This window comes from Hypanus sabinus, chromosome 9 (assembly GCF_030144855.1).
Source record: "Hypanus sabinus isolate sHypSab1 chromosome 9, sHypSab1.hap1, whole genome shotgun sequence".
Taxonomy (NCBI): Eukaryota; Metazoa; Chordata; class Chondrichthyes; order Myliobatiformes; family Dasyatidae; genus Hypanus; species Hypanus sabinus.
The window spans coordinates 143,003,764-143,025,560 of record NC_082714.1 but is presented as its reverse complement, the minus strand read 5'-3'; the positions used below and the strand labels follow the sequence as shown (position 1 = coordinate 143,025,560).

Genomic DNA, 21,797 nt, shown 5'->3' with positions numbered 1-21,797 from the left:
CATTACATACAAGGCGAGATTTGGAAATGGGTTTAAAAATAGCCATGCAGAAAATAAATTGCAGTAAAAGTGTAACGATAATAAAGTAAGTCATTTCAGCTTCGCTTCTGCAACTTCACCAAACTAAATCATTTTGATGTTAATGTTTCATTTTGTGTCTGAGCTGTGTCATACATTGGCTGCTCAAGAGCTTTATCCCTTGAATTAACACAATTTGCTTGATCCACTGTTTCTAAGCACAATTGAAAATGAACTGGATGAAATTTTGCACAATGTAGCTTAGCAAATCACTTCGAGACCACTGAAAATGTCAAGTATTAACCTTAACATACAGCTGAAATTGATAAAAAAAAATTACCAAGAAAAAGCAATTTAATCTCTGCTGTAGGTCAAAATGTAGAACTAGAGTAAGTGCTTCTTCTTGACAACTATTTTTCTAATGTCCTTGCTTAATTAAAAGAGATATTTCGTTCTGTGCAAATATCTTTCCCAGTTACAGCCCATTTTCAATCATCAGAGCGGTAGGAAACATGACTGGTCCTAACAGAAGTTGGAATCTCAAAACAGTCAAATGAAGATTCCAAACTCCTACTTCAAACCTTAACATTCAAGTTGGTATGAAAGAGGATGTTCATCATGTTTGAGAGTTGGTAAATACATTCATGGAAGAACTGCAAAGGATTGACATGATTAACGTTGAGAGGTCTGAAACTAAGGGGCAGGGTTCAGTCTTAAAGGGTAAACTCTTGATTGCTTTTAAGGCTGAGATAAAGAGGAATCTCTTCTGCACAGAGAGTTGTGAGCCTCTGGAATGCTGTTCTTGGAAGGCTATGGAGGTTCCATTTTCAAATATAAATCAACACAGAGGTAAATAAAAGAATATGGGAGAAAAGCAGAAAACACTAGATCAGCCACAAACTCACATTGATAATGCAGCCTAATTCAGATGTTTTTCCTCAGTTCAGTTAGGAGGAGAGGAATGACACAGGAATCTTCCCCACACTACAAAAGATACACCTTTTACCTCTTCCCCTTCAATCATTTGGAGAACTAAACTGTCCCTTCATGTGAAACAGATATTCACTTGCACTTCTTCCAATCTAGTGTACTGCATTTGTTGTCCACAGCATGGTCTCCACCATACTGGAAAAGCCAAACACCAATTGGATGACAATTCCCATGCTGACCTTTCTCTCTGTGACAATGTGGACAGTTATAACAAGACCCAATTCAAGCTTGAGGAACAGCATCTTGTCTTTGTATGACCATGTTGCAGCCTTCCCAACTCAATACTAAATCCTATAACCATGGGCAACTTCCTTTCTCTATTTGCATTAAAATTGGGCAATTCTGTTGCAAGTTGTCCAGCTATAACACTGGCATAGTTTTTGACTCATCACTAGTATGACCTAAGCCAATGGATTATTTCTTACACTTCTGTACTACACAGCTTTTATATTCATTTGTCCTCTCCCAGTTTCATCCCTCCCATTCCCACTCATGAACTTATGAACTACATCCCCATGATAACGCGGGCCTCACCCTATCAGATTGTTTCCTTTGCACTCTTCCAACTTTCTCTCTATTTCCTGCAACTTAAAACCAAACTGTGCTCTGTTTTTCCCAATTTTGTTAAAGTTTTAAAAATTTTAAGCCAAAGACCACCATTTCTCTTTATATAGATACTGCCTATATTTTGATACTATTACATGAATATGTAGAATGGTGCAAGGCTAACATTTTAAAAGTCATTCAAAAATTAAGCTGCTTTCCTGTCTTGGACTTGAAAGTTATAAGAGTGGGGCTTTTTAAAGTGGCTTTTCATTTTGTCAGATATGGTGTATAGTGTGCAGGTGACCAGAGATTTACCAAGCTTAAAATCCATATCTGAAAAGTCTTGAAAACCTAATTCACCTGGGAAGATGCATGAAATGGATATTGCAACAATTGTTTTAGAGTCTATGCTTTACAGTGATTAGGATGGATTGGAGGCAGAAAGAGTGGCTGAAGTTGGAGAGAGTTTACTGGGTTGGCTGTGATTTGTGTTGTAATGTGAGTGTTATTAAAAGTAAGTTAATACTAATCGGGAAGCTGTTGGTAGCAAGAGGCGGGATCCGGGGTTGGCGGGGTCTTTACTTCCACTCTTTTTACTCCCAGTATGCATTGTATATAGTTCCTCCACCCATGCCCCACCAAGTACCTACAAGCCTCTGTATTGTAAATATAATTTGCCGCCCCAGATAAAGTTGCTCTTTTGGCCATCAAGTTGTCGAGTGGTCTTTTTGTAAAGTAGAAGTTACCACAATTTGGTTGAAGGCAGGGAAAGAAGTCATCAATGGTTGAGTCTCATCTAGCAAGTGAAGGGTGGTGTAGGAAAGGGGACGGGTCTCACCAACGGTTTAAGTTATTGGAATGGAAAGGTTGGTGGGGGATGGAAATAGTAAAGTTCATCAAAGCTTCCTTTTGGATCTCAGTAGATTGGGGAATCGACAAGCATTTTGGCCTAGGGTTCAAGATGGTAGTGGAGGAAGTGAGGGAAGTGAGTAATTGTTGGAGTGGGAGGGATCATTGAAGAGTCGAGGAAATTGAGGGGGGGTTGCAGTAAGAGCTAGAGTCAAGGTGAATGCAGTGTGATTAAATGCAAGAGGAGTCTCAGTGAAGCACTGCAGCAGGAAGAGTGTGTAGACTCAGAAGACCCCTATAACCGCCAGCCAATCCCAGTTCAACACGGCCCAAGCTTCAGAGCGACGCTCTAGAAGTTGTGTTGCACAGTCAATGTCAACTCTTGCCCTCTGTTGTTAACCGTGTTCAGTGGAATTTCAAAGATGTCTCAAAATGAACAGAACATTCTAAGTGTAACGTTTTACTGAGGGGAAAGGAAGAGAAAGGAATAAAACAAGCTCGTGCAACTGCACTTCTAGAAAAACTATGAACATCTACTGTCAACAATTTAAAATGCAATGACTGAAATAGATCATAATAATTGATCAAGAGACAATAGAATATAAAATGCACCTGTCTGCAGAATCTGAAGAAATATGAATTTAAGCCAGAAAAAGTGGTAAAGTGGAGAGTGAGGTGGCACAGAAATTGATTTCTGAATTAAATATTAACAAGGCAAGGGATCTTTAAACTTTGGACCCATAGTATCGGAGGTCACAATGTTTTTTTCTCCACAAAAGTAGACGTTTCCTACTCTGACATGTAATAACAATATATCCTCATGCATATATTGAAGAAATAGAAAAAAGGCTGTAACTCCAAGTGGAGTCATTGGGCCACAATTGTGATGGGGGCATTTTTTTTTTTAAGCAGGCTTCCTTACTTTTAGAAGGCTGAGTTGCTAGCTCAATGCTCAACCAAGCATGGATGGAAAGCATGAAAAGGGGTCAGCTGGATTTGAACTCAGGAGCCTTTGCTCCAAATTCCGGCCCTGATGCCACTACACCACCAGCCAGCTTAACAACACATGCATGGTTAAGAGAAATGATTCGTAAAACCACGAAGGAATGCATGGAAACAAGGGTGAAAGCTGAGAGAGCGAGAGCATGGGGGAGGGAGAGGGAGCCTGAATTCAAATATTAAATACATTACCTGAACATAGATGTTAAAAGATTAACAATACCTAATATGTAGGAGTTTGCTTAGATAGTCTCAGGAATTTCAGCTTACCATAAGGTTTCAATAAGACTCTTCCGAATTGAAAACAAGAGTTCAAATCACTACACCACAGGATAAAATGCTTGGTATTCAATCAGGTATGAATTGGAAGGCTTTGTACAATCAGAGGGCAAGCAGCAGATCAAAAAAAGACTGTGTCCTGTGAAACATAGCTTCCAGGGATTTAAATATTTCATCTGAGGAATGCTTCACTGCTGATCATTGTGCTGAATGCAGATCTTGATAGGAATTGTTGCAATCAGCAAGGAAAACAAAAATCACGAAAACATCATTATATCATAGTCACCCTACCGGCTTGATCCAGTCACATTTTACTGGGATCCATTCACGTATCTGGTTTGTTTTGTGTACTTGTTACTCAACTGTCATGATAATTGACTAACAGATTCTAAAGTTCTCTCTCTCCAGATAGGTCAGCACTTCAAATATTATAAAATTTAACGAACTTCAGCGTCCTACAAGTGCAGATTTTGACCCCAGTGCAAAGTTCCTCAACTCTCCGTCACAATAATATCCACCTTTGATCCTGGACAGTCTTGGCAACATCTGACCAGCAGATTCAAAGACTTCACTGGTCTTAACAATGTCTGACCTGCAGATGCGAAGACTTCAGTGTTTCCTTGGTCAGAAATCATTATCCTAACTCCACTCCAAACCATATCATTCCGATTTCTGCTGTACAGATCATATCCTGCACCATTCCAGTTCTCCAATATGTTTATCTTTCTGATCTACTTTGATTCTTGATCTCCTGATTCCTCCCAATTTAACCTTAAGTTATTTCAAAACCTTATTTGAAAAGTTTCATGAGGAAATCTGCAGATACTGGAAATTCAGGCAACACACACAAAATGCTGGTGGAACACAGCAGGCCAGGCAGCATCTGTAGGAAGAAGTACAGTCATCGTTTGTTGTCTTCTGCACTCTGGTCGACCGCCCAAGGTGGTCGATTCTGTTATGGCTGTTGTTCTATAGATTCATTGAGTATGCCTGCAAGAAAATAAACCTCAGGGTTGTATATAGTGATATATATGTACTTTGATAATAAATTTACTTTGAAATTGAGTACTCGCTTCTGTATCGAAGATCATCACTGCACAATTTTTCCTCAATTAGCCATTTGAATCGTGACCTGGTGAACATTTCAAATGGCCAGGTGAAAATTTCAAAACTGAGATCAATAAATTGAGGATAAACAAAAGATAAATATAATTGGAGCTACACAAAACAACCTAAAAAAGTTGGAATAGGCTCGAAAGTTGAATAGTATCCAAGTTCCTGTTCAGGCAGAGATTGCAGATACCACAAATGAAAATGAAACTAATGACTGGGAGCAGAGTGGTAGAAAACTTGATTGGAGGTTATATGAAGCGTCAGGAACAAAAAAAAACAATGAGAATGATAAAGGACAAAAATGAAGTCAGAATCGAGAGATAAATCAGATACTATCAAATATTTGTCCCTTTGTAGCTAACATATGACTTGTTGATAGACAGCAGCTTACTTAAGAAAAAGACTCTTGCAGTAATGATGTTTTCTATAATAAATACCTTTTCACCTGACAGCTTCGTACTTTTTACACTGGCATTCTCTGTTAGACTCCCTACTCACTCAAATCTACATGCACATTATAAGGGTATCATCAGCATTATGATACCCAACATTCTCCTTTGCTAAAGAATGAGTCAAAACTAGAATCAGGTTTAATCAAACTGGCATGTTGTGAAATTTGTTGACTTTGTGGTAGCAGTACAGTGCAATACATAACGATAGAGAAAAAGACCATCTCTGTCCCTCCTTTCTGATGGTAGCAATGAGGACAAGACATGACCTGAGTGATGGGGGTCCTTAATAATGGACACTGCCTTTTTGAGGCATCACTCTTTGACGATGTCCTGGATACAATGGAGGCTAGTGCTCATGGCAGAGCTGAGTTTACAATTCTCTTCAAATTACTTTGATCCAGTTGCAGTTGCCCTCCCCCACACTGATATAAATAAATTTGTTGCTAAATTGATGACACATTGAGTACTTCATCAACAAAGCTGAGAGGTGAAAGGCCCTTCATTAACCACATACAATCACCTTATTATATGACCATCTGGCTGAACAAATCATTAAAAAAGATGAATAACCTCAGAAGATCACAAACGACACGACTCTGCACCTGCTCCATCAGCCAATATGTAAAGAGGCACAATGGGGAACTGCCTGAAGTGAGCAGCATCATTACTGCACCAAGAAGGATTTATTACTTAAACACTCCAATCACAAACCTGAATTAACTGACTTTATTTTGATATAGTCCTAATTGACAAAATCTGTTACAAGGATAGGATAAACATGCCCAAGTCAGACTGATGGTACCAGTTAAGAGGCCATACATACATTGTCAGAGATCATTTGACACCCAAGGTACAGTAGTGTAGCAGTTAGCATATTGCCAGCTGGAAGACTGGGGTTATATCCAACCGCTGTCTGTAAGGAAATTGTACATTCTCCCCACAACCACATGGATTTCCTCTGGGTGCTCCAGTTTTCTCCCACATTCCAAAGACATACAATTTATGGTTGGATAATATACTATGTTGTGGACGTACTATACCGGAAGCAGAAGTGGTGCGACACTTGTGGACTGACCCCAGCACATCTTGGGCCGTGTTGTTCGCAAAACATTTTGACGTACATGTGACAAATTAAACTAATTTTTAAAAGAAAAGGCACATTTTGTTTTTAAACTGAGAACACTTCAGATCATTTACATTAACTTCGAACTGCAGTTCCAGAGGTGTTATCTTTCACTGTCAAAGGTTAGCTTGGTCTAATAATGTAACATTATTCAAATTTGTTCCAACTTCCTTTTGAAGAGGTTAAGTTCTCTTTAAAGCAAATGCGTAGAAGTGCTTTCCTCTTTTGGAAAAGAATCTCAAAAATGAGGAGGATATAACACATAGTAAAAAAAGAAAGCAACATCTTGTGTGACCAGCTGTGATCTGGTTTTAGAAGGCAGGCTTTGAGCACATCCTTGTATCTTTTCCTCTATCTACCTGGTAATGCTTTCCTAGGACACAGCTCTGAGTATAGCATCTGATTTGGGAGACTGGTTGCGTGGTCTGCCCAACAGAGTCACTGCAAGGTCTCATTGCCTGGGAGAGGTTGATGCTGTTGACCCAGTTAACCTTTTTCAGGATTTAGCAGAAAAAGCATTGATCGTTTCTTCCGACAGCCACGAGGTGCCTATGACTGGAAACCAGGAGTCTTTTTTAAAAATATTTCAAGTAGTAGGAAAAGCTACTTGGAATGAAAGATAGAATTGTCTGCACTGTGCAGAACATACAGTATTTCAAAATAGTGGCATATGTGATTGTAGGTTTGTGTTTATTAGGATGTCAGGTAAGAATGCTGGAGAGCGCCTCACAGGTCCATTCTGATGCCAAAGCCTCCACCCACCCACTCTCAATCAGTGTCAATCACTCCTCCCTGCAGTTTACCACTTTCTCCTTCCCTCACAATCTGATCGCTCACCCACAGCTTATAGAAGGGCTTCTTGCCAAAGAACCAACACTGAAATCTTCCATCTGAGGAATTTGCCCAGTATGTTTTGGCCATTGACTGGTATGAGGTAACAAAGGCCCAAAGCCAAACATCAGATAGGCTTGGAGTCCTCCCATACCAACCCCAGGCTTGCTTCCTGCAGCTAGTTCACGCCATGCACAAATTTCAAAGACACAAACTAGTTATAGAGGTCATTCAATTCACCGTCTCATTGCAGGCTGAAGAGCTTTGACACTAATCCCACTTCCAAGTTGTCAGTTGACAAAATTGTAGGTTACGACACATCCTGTTATCTCCAGTACCTTAGAGGCTACCAAAATCCACCGCCTGCTCAGAAAGCAAGTTTCAGAAAAGTGATAATTTTCCTTACCTCCTATTCAAAATTAAACCTTTGTACCTCTGTCTCTTGACTTTGCAACAAAGCAATAAGAAACTTTTTTATTCCTGTTATCCAGGCCTCCCATACATAATATGCTGACTTAATCTCCTCTTTGCCTGCTTTTCTTCAGAGTAGGCAAATTCTTTTCATGGACTAATTCCAAGCTGGCTGTTTCAAATTAAGACTTCATTTTAAAAAAAAACATAACATGCAGGGGGCTCTTACCTCCACCTCACATTCAAATTCTGTGCCATCCAGGAGCATCACCTTGCATGGCATTGTCTTTGGTTTTTTGGATCCTTTTAATGGTGACTTGGGGGTTCTGCCGGGTGTCGTCCTTTCTGAAGTTTTGTCATCGTCAGTTTCTCCAGGGTCTAGCTCTTCAACAACTTTTGGGATGGTTTGGGTTTTTTTATCTTTCTCAGGATTCTGTTGGCAGAATGGAAGGAAAAATCTCAGATCTAACAATTTAAAAAAAAAACATTTAAAAATATATTTTGAATATAAAATATTTTTTGAATAATTTAGAAATGCTTTTTAAAATAATTTTTGGATAGATTTTAAAAAATATATATACATTCTGCAGATGCTGGAAATGCAGAGCAACACACAGAAAATACTGGAAAAACTCAGCAGGTCAGGCAGCACCTATGGAAATATATAAACCATTAAAGATCTGGACCAAGACCCTTCATCAAAACTGGAAATAGTGGAGGAGGGGAAGGAGTACAAGCTGACAGGTAATAGGTGAAGCCTGGTGAAGGGGAAGGTAGGTGGGGGGGTGATGAGGGAGAATGAAGTCAGAGGTGATAGGTTGAACGGGCAAAGGGCTAGAGAAGAAAGAATCAGATAGGAGAGGAGAGTGGGCCATAGGAGAAAGGAGGAGGTAGGAGGCAGTCTAGACAGAACAAAAAGGTGTTGCCCATCCACCCTGAGGGTGGCCTCATCATGACAGAAAAGGAGGTCAGGGACCAACTTGTCAAAATGGGAATGGGAATTGGAATTAACATGGTTAACCTTTGGAAATTACACATTCATGAGGACTTTATCATTACAAATCAGTGAGTTGTTTTGATCATGAATCCACATTCGCTGTTAAAGGGTGACACCTCTCTGTCCCTTTATTGGGGAAAGGGAGAGCCTGTGGTATGTTGAATTCTCGGGTGAGTGATTAGTTTTTGTTGGACTGCAGATTGTGGTCTTTCTTGGGAGCTTTGCTATTGCATGTGTGTGGACGGTGCTGATGCTTTTTCCGTCAGAGTAAGTGGGGAAGGGGGAGGGTCAGTGTTTTGCTACTGCTTGTGTACGGGAGGGGGCAGAGGGGCAAGTGGGGAGATTTTGGGGTTCTAGCATTTTTACTGTTACTCATTCTTTGGGGGCTCTCTTCTCTTTTCGTGGATATCTGCCGAGAACAAGAATATTGTATTTTATATACATTCTTTGATATTAAATCAAACTATCAAAAGATTTTGTGGATGGAGTGGAGGTGCTCAACAAAATGATCCTTCAATTTACTACCGGTCTCACCAATGTAGTGGAGGCTGTATTGAGCGCACCAATACAGTAGACGACCCCGACAGATTTGCAGATGAAGTGTTGCCTCAACTGGTAGGACTGTTTGAAGCCATGAATGGAGGCGAGGGAGGTGAGTAGGTAGGTGAAGTACTTTGGCCACTTGCATCAGACAGGAGACTAGTGGGGAAGAATAAATAGACAAGGCAATTACAGAGGGAGCGATCCCTGTGGAAAATGAAAAATTGTGGGGGGGGGGGGGGGTGAGAGGTAAAGATATGTTTAGTGGTAGGATCCCATTTAAGATAGCAGATGTTGCAGAGAATGATGTGAAGGCTCATGGAGTGGTAGGTGAGGACAAGGGGAAGTCTCTCCGCTCAGGCAGCAAGAAGACAGGTTGAGCACGGATATCCAGGAAATGGAGGAGATGTAGATGAGGGCTGCATCACTGGAGGAGGAAGGAAAGAGGACATCTCTGGCCTGGGAACAGATGTGGCAGAAAAAAAACTGAGCAAAGGGAATAGCATTTATTTTTACAGGCAACAGGGTAGGCAGAGGTGTAGTCAAAATAGACATGGGAATCAGTAGGTTTATATATTTAAAAAAAATCAGTAGACAGTTTGCATCGAGAGATGGAGACAGAGAGGTTGAGAAAGGGGAAAGTGGTGCCAAAAATGGACCGTGAATTTAAGGGCAAGGTGGAATTTAGAAGCAATTTTGATGAAATTGACAAGCTCAGCATGGGTGCATGAAGCAGCACCAATGCTGTGGCCAATGTAGCACAGAAAGAGTTGATTAATTTAAAAAAAAAATTTTGGCATTGAATCCTGTATTTGCATTTGGACAAAGACATGTTTTAAATTTATTTGGCAAGATTTCTGCTCTTGCGTTGCAGGTCAAAAATGATAGTGTGTCAAAATTAGAAAATTCATCTTAAGGATAAAATATATTTAAAAGATGCAAGGTTATAGCATAGAAGTGGAGGACGCCATTTAATCCTACAAGTCCATTTTATATTTCAAAATCTGGGAAGTCTTTCAGGATAGAAGTCACCTTCCCCCTTGGGAGAATTTGGTTTTAAAATCGAAGCATCTGAAATGTTATTTGGCTTTTTCACCCCAAAACTACCCAAAATTTAGTCCAGAGTCAAACCATGAACAAAATATAAATAACTATTTCAACTGCAATTTCTTACAGTTCTAATCCCTTTCTCACAACATGTTTATTTATAATTCAGTTTAAGCTTTTAGCTGAAAAAGCTTGTTAAATATTTCAGGATGTGCCTAATTAATAAAATCAAAGAACAAGCAGTTGTGAGAATTGCTTATATCATGATTTGGCAAATGTCACTGGACTGTTAAAGAACATTATTCAATATTTTAAAAAATAGGACAAATATTATCCCAATTATGGAAAATTATGTATTACCAGAAGTTTACAATGACGTGATGACATATACATTTTATGTAGGGAACTGGACAATCTCAGCGGGAAAACTCAGCATTACCTAAGTAGGACCTTCCACAAGACAGTATATAAAAATCCAAACAAATGTCAGTGTGGGACAAAACTCAACTTGGAACAGTACATTAATAAATATAGAATTAACGGCACAAGTATAAAATTTTCCCGAAATTCCTGCAGCACAGTGTGACAGCAGATCTATCATATCCCTAACTGTCCTCCACTGCTTCCATTTCAAGGATAATTGTCTGCATTTTGGCAGATGCAGCTCACCGCTTGCAATCCCCACTGAGACATTCAACAGTGCTGCACTTACTATGGGTACAACTCTAATACAAAGGCTTAGGCTTTGAGTCATACAGCAAAGAGGGCAGACAGACATTCAGCATAACCCATCCATGCTAACCATTTCACCCATCCATACTAATTCCAAGTAGCTCAGGTGGACCTCTTGTACAATATGGTCTGGTTGAGCTGAAGGATGTGTTACTGTGCTGTATTACTGTATAGCTTTCTCTACCTTTTCTTTTTAAATGTCTGCTAGAATGCTTGGTTGAAAACCCCCTGAACCAAACTGGCAGGGTCTTTTAGAGCATCAGAGCCTCATGACACAATTGGGTCATGTGTGATACAACTGGATCACACATCAGAGTACTAAAACACAGAACGGGGCCTTTTTTTGCCCCTCTTGTCTGTGCCAAACTATTAATTTGCCAAATCCCATTGATCTGCATCTGGACCAGAGCCCTCTACACTCCTCCCCTCCAAATACATTAACTATCCAAATTTCAATCCCACATCCACCACTTCTGCTGGCAGCTTGTTCCACACACTCACACCCAATACATGAAGAGTCACCCCTCATATTCCCCGTAAACATTTCTCATTTCATCCTTTACCCATGACCTCTAGTTGTAGTCTCAGCTTACATTTATCTTATCAATGCCCCTCATAATTTTGTATATCTCGATCAAATCTCACTCATTCTCCTATGCTCGAGGGAATAAAGTCTTGACCGATTCAACATTTACCTCCAAGTCAGGACCTCAAGTCCAGTTGTAAATTTTCTCTGCACTCTTTCAGTGAGCCAGTTCAGGACCCACCCATGTGACTGAAAAACCTGGGCAAACAGCAAGGTGACGCACAGTAACAGTACTGCCAGTAGAGGTGCGGCTTCACTCCTCCAGTGACCCGGTTTCAATCCTGATTTATCTCCTTGTGACCCCATCAATTCCCACAGTATGCTCCAGACGTGCGGCTTGATAGGATAACTGGCCACTATAAATGGTCTGGTGTACAAGTTGGTGGTGGGAGAACGGAAAAAATTGATGAGCGTACATGGAGAATAAAATGGTTTTGGGTGGGATTAGTTTAATTATGGATGCATGATCATCAACAAGGATTTGGGCTAAATAATTCTAAAGCCTTAACTAACAACACGGCCATCAGTTACAACAGTTGCTGTTTTCCATCCTTGTGGATGCCTTTGACACCTAGAAGCTTACAAAAACGTAACAATTACAATAACAAAAAAATTTAAAGTAATGATGCTCAAATTATTGGACAAAATATAGCAAAGAACACCAAACAAAAACCTGTTCCTCATCACTGCAACAATTCTCTACGTGAATCAACTTGCAGATCCTGTACACATCTGACTTGATGAGGATTCTATGATCAGACTCTTCAGTTTAAAAATCATGGAAGACTGCGCATATGTGGAGTTCATCAACAAAGAGCCTTACACCTCCTTGGTAGAGACATAACTCCACCCCACCACCTCCTATATACCCCGATGAATTTTCTCCATAGTTATTTTTGTTAAAAGCTTCTTATCCAGAATCCTAATGATTACCATGTAGAAACCCATTTTGGTTAGATCCACAGATACTCTTGTTCACTACTCTTCAAAAAATTAAACTCAATTCGTTTAAGATAATTTATTTTACAAATCTTATCTTTCTGATCAGGTTATATTTACCCAAAGACACAGTCATTCCATTATTAGAAACTAATTTGAATAGCTTTGCCTCAACTGTTATAAGGTTAAGAAATAAATCTGATAAGTTTCCAATTCTAATAATTACCAAATCAAAATAAATTTTGTAAAGCACATCATTATTTACCATGTTTACTTATTTTCTGACCGACCACTCCGGGAAATTTTTCCATCTTTCTGCATAACATTTGTGGCTTTTTTAAGTTCTCAATCCAGTTACTTTCTGCTCCTGCATTCTTGACACTTTACCCTTATCCTTTAGCCTGCCATTTCCAATTATAAAAACACATGTTTCTGTCACGAAGGGGCCAACACTGGAAAAATAGAGCTGAGTGTATCCTCTATTATTCTCTCATTCTTGACCATTCATCCTTCACAAAACCAATGTGAATGCTTCTCCAGAAGTGAGAGGATGACAGTACAGCCCATCACCCAGACAACTAATTAATGGAATCATATGCAAAATATCAGCAATGAAGAAAACCCGACTAAAACTGCCAATTGTTGCATGCTGTTACCTGATCCTGCTTGCTGTTGGAATCGGCTGCCAGATGTTCTTTATTGTCTGCCATCTCTTGCTGTATGACAGGCTGCTGCTCCTGCTGGGGTGACTGCTCCTGAACATTCGTTAACTCAGAATCCGTGCCGGATTCCGTTGTCATAGTTACAAGTTATTCTGAAAGAGAAAAAATATATATATTAGTGGCTAAGTAGATGATGAAAGCCAATTTCAAAAGCTTTAGGAGAAGAAAAGGCAAACTAAATATTTTAAGCACATGTCAGGAGACTTTGCAGTTTGACTTTGAATACCGGAAGTTTCCAGTATTTATTAATTTATTTGAGATACATCACAGAATAGACCCTTCCAGCCCTTTAAGCGCGTCACTGGCAAGCCACTTGTGTAACGCCAGCTTGATCACTGGACAAATTACAATGACCAATTAACATACCAACCAGTACGTCTTTGGACTGCAGGACAAAACTGAGCACCCAAACAAAACCTACGCGGTCACGCGGAGAACGTGCAAACTCCTCCTAGGCAGCAATGCAAAGTGAACAGAGGCCACTTGCACAGTAAATTATTTTGCACGTTATCAGAATAACTAAAAAAATGAATCATAGTCAAACCACTTTTTTCCTGAGAAAAATATTACAAAACCCTATCCATAAGAAACATTAAACCCAAAGTTTAAAACATTAAGCTTCAACAGACAATATTCAGCTCAATTTTTCCCTAGATGACTAGGCGTGCAAGCTAATTTTCAAATGGTATTCGGCATTTGGTTATGAATGCAATGAGTTATCTCTTCAGTGGTCCTATGATTTGTTTCACATTTACATTAGAACGTGTTTCTGAAAGACACAAGAGTGTACTCAGAATTAACTGATGTCAGCTTCAATTCCAAGGAATGAGATTCAAATAACGGACAATGAAACGGGCAAGAAATCAATAAATAACCATCTCACGATTGACCACATTTTTATAAATTTGAATTTTGATACATTATTTGGGTGTCATTTTTCTCATGGACACTGAATGACAATTAATTGATCCAAGCAAGCAAATGAAAAGGCAAGAGCAAAAATGAATTGGTAGGCAGAAACATGAAGCATTGGGCTACAAAAATCCCATTGAGTCTGCTCTACCATGCATTAAAGCTGTGTTCAATTGCCCATTTTGTCCAACATTCGACCCTATTAAATATTTCAGCACACAAGGATAGATAATCAATCTCATGCTGAAATATATTTAACAACTAAGGAACCAGATTCCTCTGGGAAGAACTCTATTGATTAACACACAAGTGCAGAAACATTTTTCCATTTTAGTTCTTGAGAATACCTCTACCCTTGCCCTAAGACTTGGTAGCCAGACTTCCTCAGGAAACGAGAGAAATTTGGCTTGTCCCCATTGACCCTTACCACTTTTTAATCAATACATTGTGGAAGTCAACCTAGCTGAATGCATCACAGCACAGTGTGGCATCTACTCTGTCTATGACCTCAAGAAACTGCAGATTTGTGGACAAAGCTCTGTACTTCTCACTACATCTGTAAAGCTTAGTCATATACTGCACCCACCCCAGACAGATATTCTCACTGAAAGCAGCATCCATCATCTAAGATTCCTACGACCTTGGCCATACTCTTTTCTTGCTGCTGCCATCAGGCAGAAGGTGCAAGAGCCTCTGGACTCGCACCACCAGGTTCAAGAACAGATACTTCCCCTTAACCATCAGGCTCTTGAACAAAAGGGATAACTACATCCACCTACAAGATGTTCCAATCTCACTTTAAGGACTCTATTTTGTTATTTCATACTCTCATTATTCATTGCTATTTATTTATAATTGCACATTTTGTTGTCTTTTATGTTCTTGCTCTTCCATTGATCCTGCTTAGTTACTATCCTTAAGATTTGCTGAGTATGCCTTCAGGGAAAAGAAACTCAGGATTGTATGTAGTGACATGCATGTACTCTGATAATAAATTTGACTTTGAACTCCCCCCACCTCCATCAGGCAGAAAATATACAGGCCTGAAAGCATGTACCATCAGCTTCTATCCCACTGCTACAAGACTATCAAATAGTTCCCAAATGTGATAAGGTGAAGCCTTGACCTCATAATCTACACCGTAGGTCTACCTGTAGCTGTTACGATACTTAATTCTACAACATTATTGCTTTACTTTGTGCTCAATGTCCTGTACAATGAATTGATCTGTATGAATACTACACCTGTGTCTCGGTACATGTGACAATAATAAACCAATTTCCAAATAAAAAGCCTCACAGCAACGGCACTGGAAATCTCCCTCAGAGCAAATCCTTTCAATTAAATTACTCATTCTTCTAAACACTTGCGAATTTCAAAGCACATTATCAAAGCAAAGGTTCATCTGCTGCAAACACAAAATCAGAAAGAACCAATTTTCAAAAAGACCAACCACCCAATGTGCAGAGATAGAAAAAAAACACAAATCACGCGGACAATAGAGGCAAGCAACAGATTCAGAACAAAACCGAGCCCACAGACCCGAAGCCAGGAGCAGTCGGAGGAGGCCCATAGCCTCAGCATCAGTTCATCACACAGTGGGGCAAATCACTGCGAAGATCACAGATACGGAGGGGTCTCACAGCCTCAGCCCTGTGGAAAAAGGAGCAAACATCACAGAAGGGCGAACAGAATCGACCCAACCGTTGCCTCCAGCTCTAACCTACTCACTCTCCTCCTACGAACACATTCCACTCATAGCAGGAATTACTCTCACAAACTCATACAACACTGCCTGAAGGGCAAATATATCTTCAACATGCAAACCAAAACTACGCATGAAACTCCTGGTGTGATCATGTTGAAATCCTGTACTGTTACATAATGTAACTTCTTCACAATAAAGTCAAACACATCACTGCCCTTCCTAGTTGCTTGTTTAATTCAGAATTTGTATTGGTTTATTAATGTCACGAGGTACAGTGAAAGGCATGTCTTACATATTGCTCATACAGATCAAATCATTACACAGTGCATTGAGGTAGAACAAGGTGAGATAATAGAAATGCAGAATGAAGTGTTACAGCTGCAGAGAAAGTGAGATCTGGTAAACAATAAGGTTTAAGATCATAATGAGGTCGATTGTGAGGTCAAGACATCAATCACATTGTAATAGGGAAACACTGGACAGTGTTAAAACAGCAGGACAGGAACTGCACTTTGACCTGGTGGTACACGATTCAGGCTGCTTTCCGCATTTCCCTCCAGATTGTGCGAGGCCTGTCAATGGCGGCACTGAGCTCGACGAAGGTGTGCTTCTCACAGGTCAGAGGCGGTTATTTGAAACGAGAGCTTTGCAGGCATTAGTCCATTGTGCGGGGCCTATCAGCGGCAGCAACTGAGCTCGATGAACTAAATAAAAGTACAGAAGGGGTAAGTGGAGCGGCCATTGTCGGGATCAGGCCAGTGGTAAGAGTAGAAGCAACGGGCCTTGGCTCATTCAGGCTTCGGCGAGGTAAGTGGGTAGGTGGACCCACCCTGCATTTTCTTTGCATTCTTTTGAGGAATAGTGAGTATGTGGGTAGAGTTAGTATTTTGCTTTGGGTGTTGGATGTGGGAATCCTGGGAATCTTCTATTCTCCCAGATGCAGCTCCTGAGAGACCATGTCAGGGATCTGGAGCTGTGGCTTGATGACCTGCAGCTTATTAAGGAGAGTGAACAGGAAATAGAGAGGAGCTACAGTGAGTTAGTCACCCAGAGGCTGCAGGAGTTAGATAAGTAGGTGACTGTCAGAGAAGTGAAGAGCTCAGATCGTAGAGAGCACTCCTGTGGCCATCCCCCTCAGTTATCTCATTTTTGATGCGGTCGAGGGGGATGACCTGACAGAGGATGACCACGGCAATCGGGTCTCTGGCACTGAGCCTAGTTCCGTGGTGCAGAACGGAAAGAGGAAGATGAGGAATGCAGCAGTCATAGGGGATTCCATAGTGAGGGGAACAGACAGGAGGTTCTGTCAGCCTGGTAGAGATACCCACAAAGTGTGTTGCCTCCCAGGTGCCAGGGTACAGGATATCTCGCATCGGGTGCAGAGCATTCTGAAGGGAGAGGGAGAACAGCCAGAAGTCTTGGTACACATTGGTACCAATGAAAAAGTGAGGAGGTCCTGAAGAGAGAATTCAGGGAGTTAGGTAGGAAGCTGAAAAGCAGGACCTCCAGGGTAGTAATCTCAGGATTGCTGCCTGTGCCACATGCTAGCGAGTGCAAGCATAGCGTGATCAGTCATATTAATGCATGGCTGAGAGACTAGTGTAGGGGGTAATATTTATTTAATATTAAATCATTGGAAAGAGATGACATACGACTGGAAGGTGTAGAGTCTCTATGGGTTGAATTAAGAAATGACAAGGATAAAAGGACCCTAATGGCAGTTGTATACAGGCCTCCTAACAGCAGCTGGTATGTGGATTACAAATTCCAGAAGGAGATAGAAAAGGTGTGTCAGAAAGGCAATGTCATGATAACCGTTGAGGATTTTAACATGAAAGTGGATTGGGAAAACCAGGTCACTACTGGACCTCTAGAGAGAGAATTTGTAGAATGTCTTAGGAATGGCTTTTTAGAACAGCTTGTTGTTGAGCCCACTAGGGGATCGGCTGTGCTGGATTGGGTGTTGTGCAATGATCTGTGGGTGATAAGAGAGCTTAAGGTTAAGGAACCCTAAGGGAACAGTGATCACAACACGACTGAGTTCATATTCAAAGTTGAGAGGGAAAAAATAAAATCCAATGTGTCGGTATTTCAGTGGAATAAAGGAAATTACTGTGGCATGAGAGGGGAACTGGCCAAAGTTGACTGGAAAAGGGCATTTGTAGGAAAGACAGCAGAGCAGCAATGTCTGGACTTCCTGCAAAAAATGAGGGAAGTGCAAGACAGATATATTCCAAATAAGAAGAAATTTTCAAAGGGAAGAAGGACACAACCATGGCTGATAAGTGAAGTCAGAGCCAAAGTAAAAGCAAAAGAGAGGGCATACAAGGAAGCCAGAGCTAGTGAGAAGATAGAGGATTGGGAAGCTTTTAAAAACTTGCAGAAGAAAACTAAGAAGGCCATTCAGAAGGAAAAGATGAATTATGAAAGGAAGCTGATGACTAATATCAAAGGAGATACTAAAAGCTTCTAAGTATATAAAGGGTAAAAGAGTTGAGGGTAGATATAGGACCAATACAAAATGACGCTGGAGATATTGTAATGAGAGATGCAGAAATGGCACAGAAACTAAATGCATATTTTGCAACCACCTTCACAGTGGAAGACGTTTACATAATACCAGGCATCCAAGAGTGTCAGGGAAGTGAAGTTTGTGCAGTGAAAATTACGACTGAAAAGGTGCTCAGGAAGCTTACTGGTCTGAGGGTGGATAAATCTCCTGGACCTGATGGAATGCACCCTCAGGTTCTGAAGGAAGTAGCTGAAGAGATTGCAGGGGCATTAACAATGATCTTTCAAGATTCGAAAAGTTCTGGCATTATACAGGATGACTGGAAAATTGCAAATGTTCCTCTGCTATTTAAGAGGGGTGGGAAGCAGCAGAAAGGAAACTGTAGACCTGTTAGCTTGACATCAGTGGTTGGGAAGTTGCTGAAATCAATTGTTAGGGATGAGATTACAGAGTACCTGGAGGCACATGATAAGATAGGCCAAAGCCAGCATGGTTTCCTGAAAGGAAATTCCTGCCTGACTAACCTACTGCAATTCTTTGAGGAAATTACAAGCAAGGTAGACAAAGGAGATGCAGTAGATGTGGTGTACTTGAATTTTCAGAAGGCCTTTGAAAAGGTACCACACATGAGGCTGCTTAACGAGATAGGAGTCCATGGAATTACAGGGGAGTTACTAACATGGGTGGAACATTGACTGGTCGGCAGAAAACAGACAGCGAGAATAGAGGGACCTATTCTGGCTGGCTGCCAGTTACCAATGGAGTTCCGCAGGGGTCAGTGTTGGGACCGTTGCTTTTTACAATGTACGTCAATAATTTGGACTATGGGATTAATGGATTTGTGGCTACATTTGCCGATGATACAAAGATGGGTGAAGGAGCTGGTAGTGTTGAGGAAACAGAGAGCCTGCAGAGAGAATTAGATAGTTTAGGGGAATGGGCAAAGATGTGGCAAATGAAACACATGTTGGAAAGTGTATGGTCATGCACTTTGGTGGAAGAAAGAAACAGGCAATTATTTAGATGGGGAGAGAATTCAAAATGCAGAGATGCAAAGGGATTTGCGAGTCTTTATGCAAGATACCCTAAAGGTTAACCTCCAGGTTGAGTCGGTTGTGAAGAAGGCAAATGCAATGTTGGCATTCATTTCTAGAGGTATAGAATATAAGAGCAGAAATGTGATGTTGAGTCTCTATAAGGCACTCGTGAGACCGCACAGAGTATTGTGTGCAGTTTTGGGCTCCTTATTTTAGAAAGGATATACTGATGTTGGAGAGGGTTCAGAGAAGATTCACAAGAATGATTCCAGGAATGATAGGGTTGCTGTATGAGGAATATCTGGCAGCTCTTGTGCTGTATTCCCTGGAGTTCAGGAGAATGGGGGGGGGGGGAAGGGGGATTTCATAGAAACATTACTAATGTTAAAAGGCTTGAACAGTTTAGATATGGTAGTTATTTTCCATGGTAGGTTTTTCTAGGACAAGAGGGCACAACTTCAGGATTGAAGGATGTCCATTTCGAACTGAGATGTGGAGAAATTACATTCGTCAGAGGGTGACAAATCTGTGGAATTTGTTGCCACGAGCAGCTGTGAAGGCCAAGCCATTGGGTGTATTTAAGGCAGAGATAGATAGGTTCTTGCTTAACCAGGGCATCAAAGGGAATGGGGTGAAGGCAGGGGAATGGGGATGACTGGAAGAATTGGATCAGCCCATGATTGAATGGCAGAGCAAACTTGATGGGCCGAATGGCCTACTTCTGCTCCTGTATCTTATGGAACTTCTGCCATTTCCAATGGGATTGCACAACCAATCACATCTCTCCCTCCTCCTCCTTTCTCCCCCCCCACTTTCTGCTTTCCACAAGCATCACTCCCTCGTCCATAAATCCCTTTCCACTGATCTTCCTCCTGCCACTTATCCTTGTGCTGTACCTGCCCCTAAACCTCCTCCCTCACTACCATTCAGGGCCCTAAACAGTCCTTCCAGGTGAGGTGACACTTCACATGAGATTCTGTTGAGGTCACATACTGTGCCCAGTATGGTCTCCTGTACATTGGGAGACTGCTTCACCGATTACCTACGCTCAGTCTGCCAGAAGCAGACTCTCCCACTGGCCGCCCATTTTAAATCGAATTCCCATTCCGATATCTCAATCAATGGCCTCCTCTACTGTCGCGATGAGACCACATTCAGGTGGGAGGAACAATGCCTTATATGCTGTCGAGGTAGTCTCCAACCTGATAGTGAGAACATCGATTTCTCGAACTTTCGGTAATGCCCCTCCCCACCTTCACCATTGCCCAACCCATTTCCTCTCTCACCTCATCTCCTTGCCCACCCTTCTCTTTTCTCTGGTGCTCCTTCCCCCTTTTTCTTTCTTCCATGCCCTTCTGTCCTCTCCTATCACATTTTCCCTTCTTCAGCTCTGCACCTCTTGCACCAATCAACTTCCCAGCTCTTTACTTCATCCTTGCCCCACCCGGTTTCACCTATCACCTTCTGTTTCTCTCTCCCCTCCCCCACCTTTTAAATTTACTCATCCTTTTTTATCCTCCAGGCCTGCCAAAAGGCCTCAGCCCGAAATGTCGACTGTACTCCTCCCCTGCCCTAAAGATACTGCCCAGCCTGTTGAGTTCCTCCATCACTTTCTGTGTGTTACCACCAACACATTCTCGCTGCTACTTTCAGCTCATTTTCCTCATCCACCACACTCAGAGCGTGGTGAGTGTGGAATCAACAGCCAGCGGAGGCAGTGGATGGGGGTTCAATTTCAACATTTAAGAAAAGTTTGGACTAATACATGGACAGAGAAGGGCTATGGAGGGCTATGGACCAGATGCAAGTTGATGGGACTAGGCAGAATAATAGATCAGCATGGACTAGATGGACCAGCATGTCTGCTCCTGTGCTGTCGTATTCCATGACTAGGACTTTATCATTATTCCCGGGCAGATTAATGTTCTCACAGAACTGCCTGGACTTGAGTTCAGGGGCGCAATAAAAGTTTAGCTCAGCTCACTAACACAGGCTGCAGGAATGCACCAACCCATACACTGAGTTAATCAGCATTTCTTCGCAGAACAACCAGCTGGCCACGAGCTTGATTTAGCTCTTTACAGACACAAAGTCATGGACTGCTGATTTGCCGACAGACTGACCATTAAATCATTTTTGAGTTCTCAGCTCGCTGGGCCCATGTTCAGATTTTTTTGGTTATTTGCTTTGGTAGATCCTTAAGTTGGTTTGCGGCACCAGGACAAGGGCAGCTGTAGTTTAGAAGAGTCATTACCTGGCACTTGGTTCCTGTATAGAACCCTATTCAGTTACTGACACTAGTTCAATTTGTACATGGTGGAATTGATCATGTTGGTTCAATGTCTATTGCCCTTCATCCCAACATTCAACTTGCATCCAGTTTTTTTTCCTCAGTTCTGAACAAAGACCATTGACCTGAAAAATTCTCTTGCCACAGAATCCAACTGACCTACT

General features: G+C 41.3%; 1 protein-coding gene across 12 annotated transcripts in view; it reads right to left on the bottom strand.

Annotated features, from left to right (window-relative positions):
- Positions 1–21,797, bottom strand: part of LOC132399867 (band 4.1-like protein 1) — a 290,816-nt gene that overhangs the window by 121,578 nt on the left and 147,441 nt on the right. For 11 of the 12 annotated variants that reach the window (XM_059980728.1, XM_059980721.1, XM_059980718.1 and 8 more), the window contains 2 exons: positions 13,109–13,266; positions 7,841–8,044 (listed from right to left, as the gene is read on the bottom strand). In XM_059980728.1, coding sequence (XP_059836711.1) covers positions 7,841–8,044; positions 13,109–13,252 — 348 coding nt within the window. In that variant the 5' untranslated portion in view covers positions 13,253–13,266. Of the gene's footprint in view, positions 1–7,840; positions 8,045–13,108; positions 13,267–15,628; positions 15,746–21,797 lie in introns of those variants that run through there. The other variant, XM_059980724.1, reaches the window with a different exon arrangement.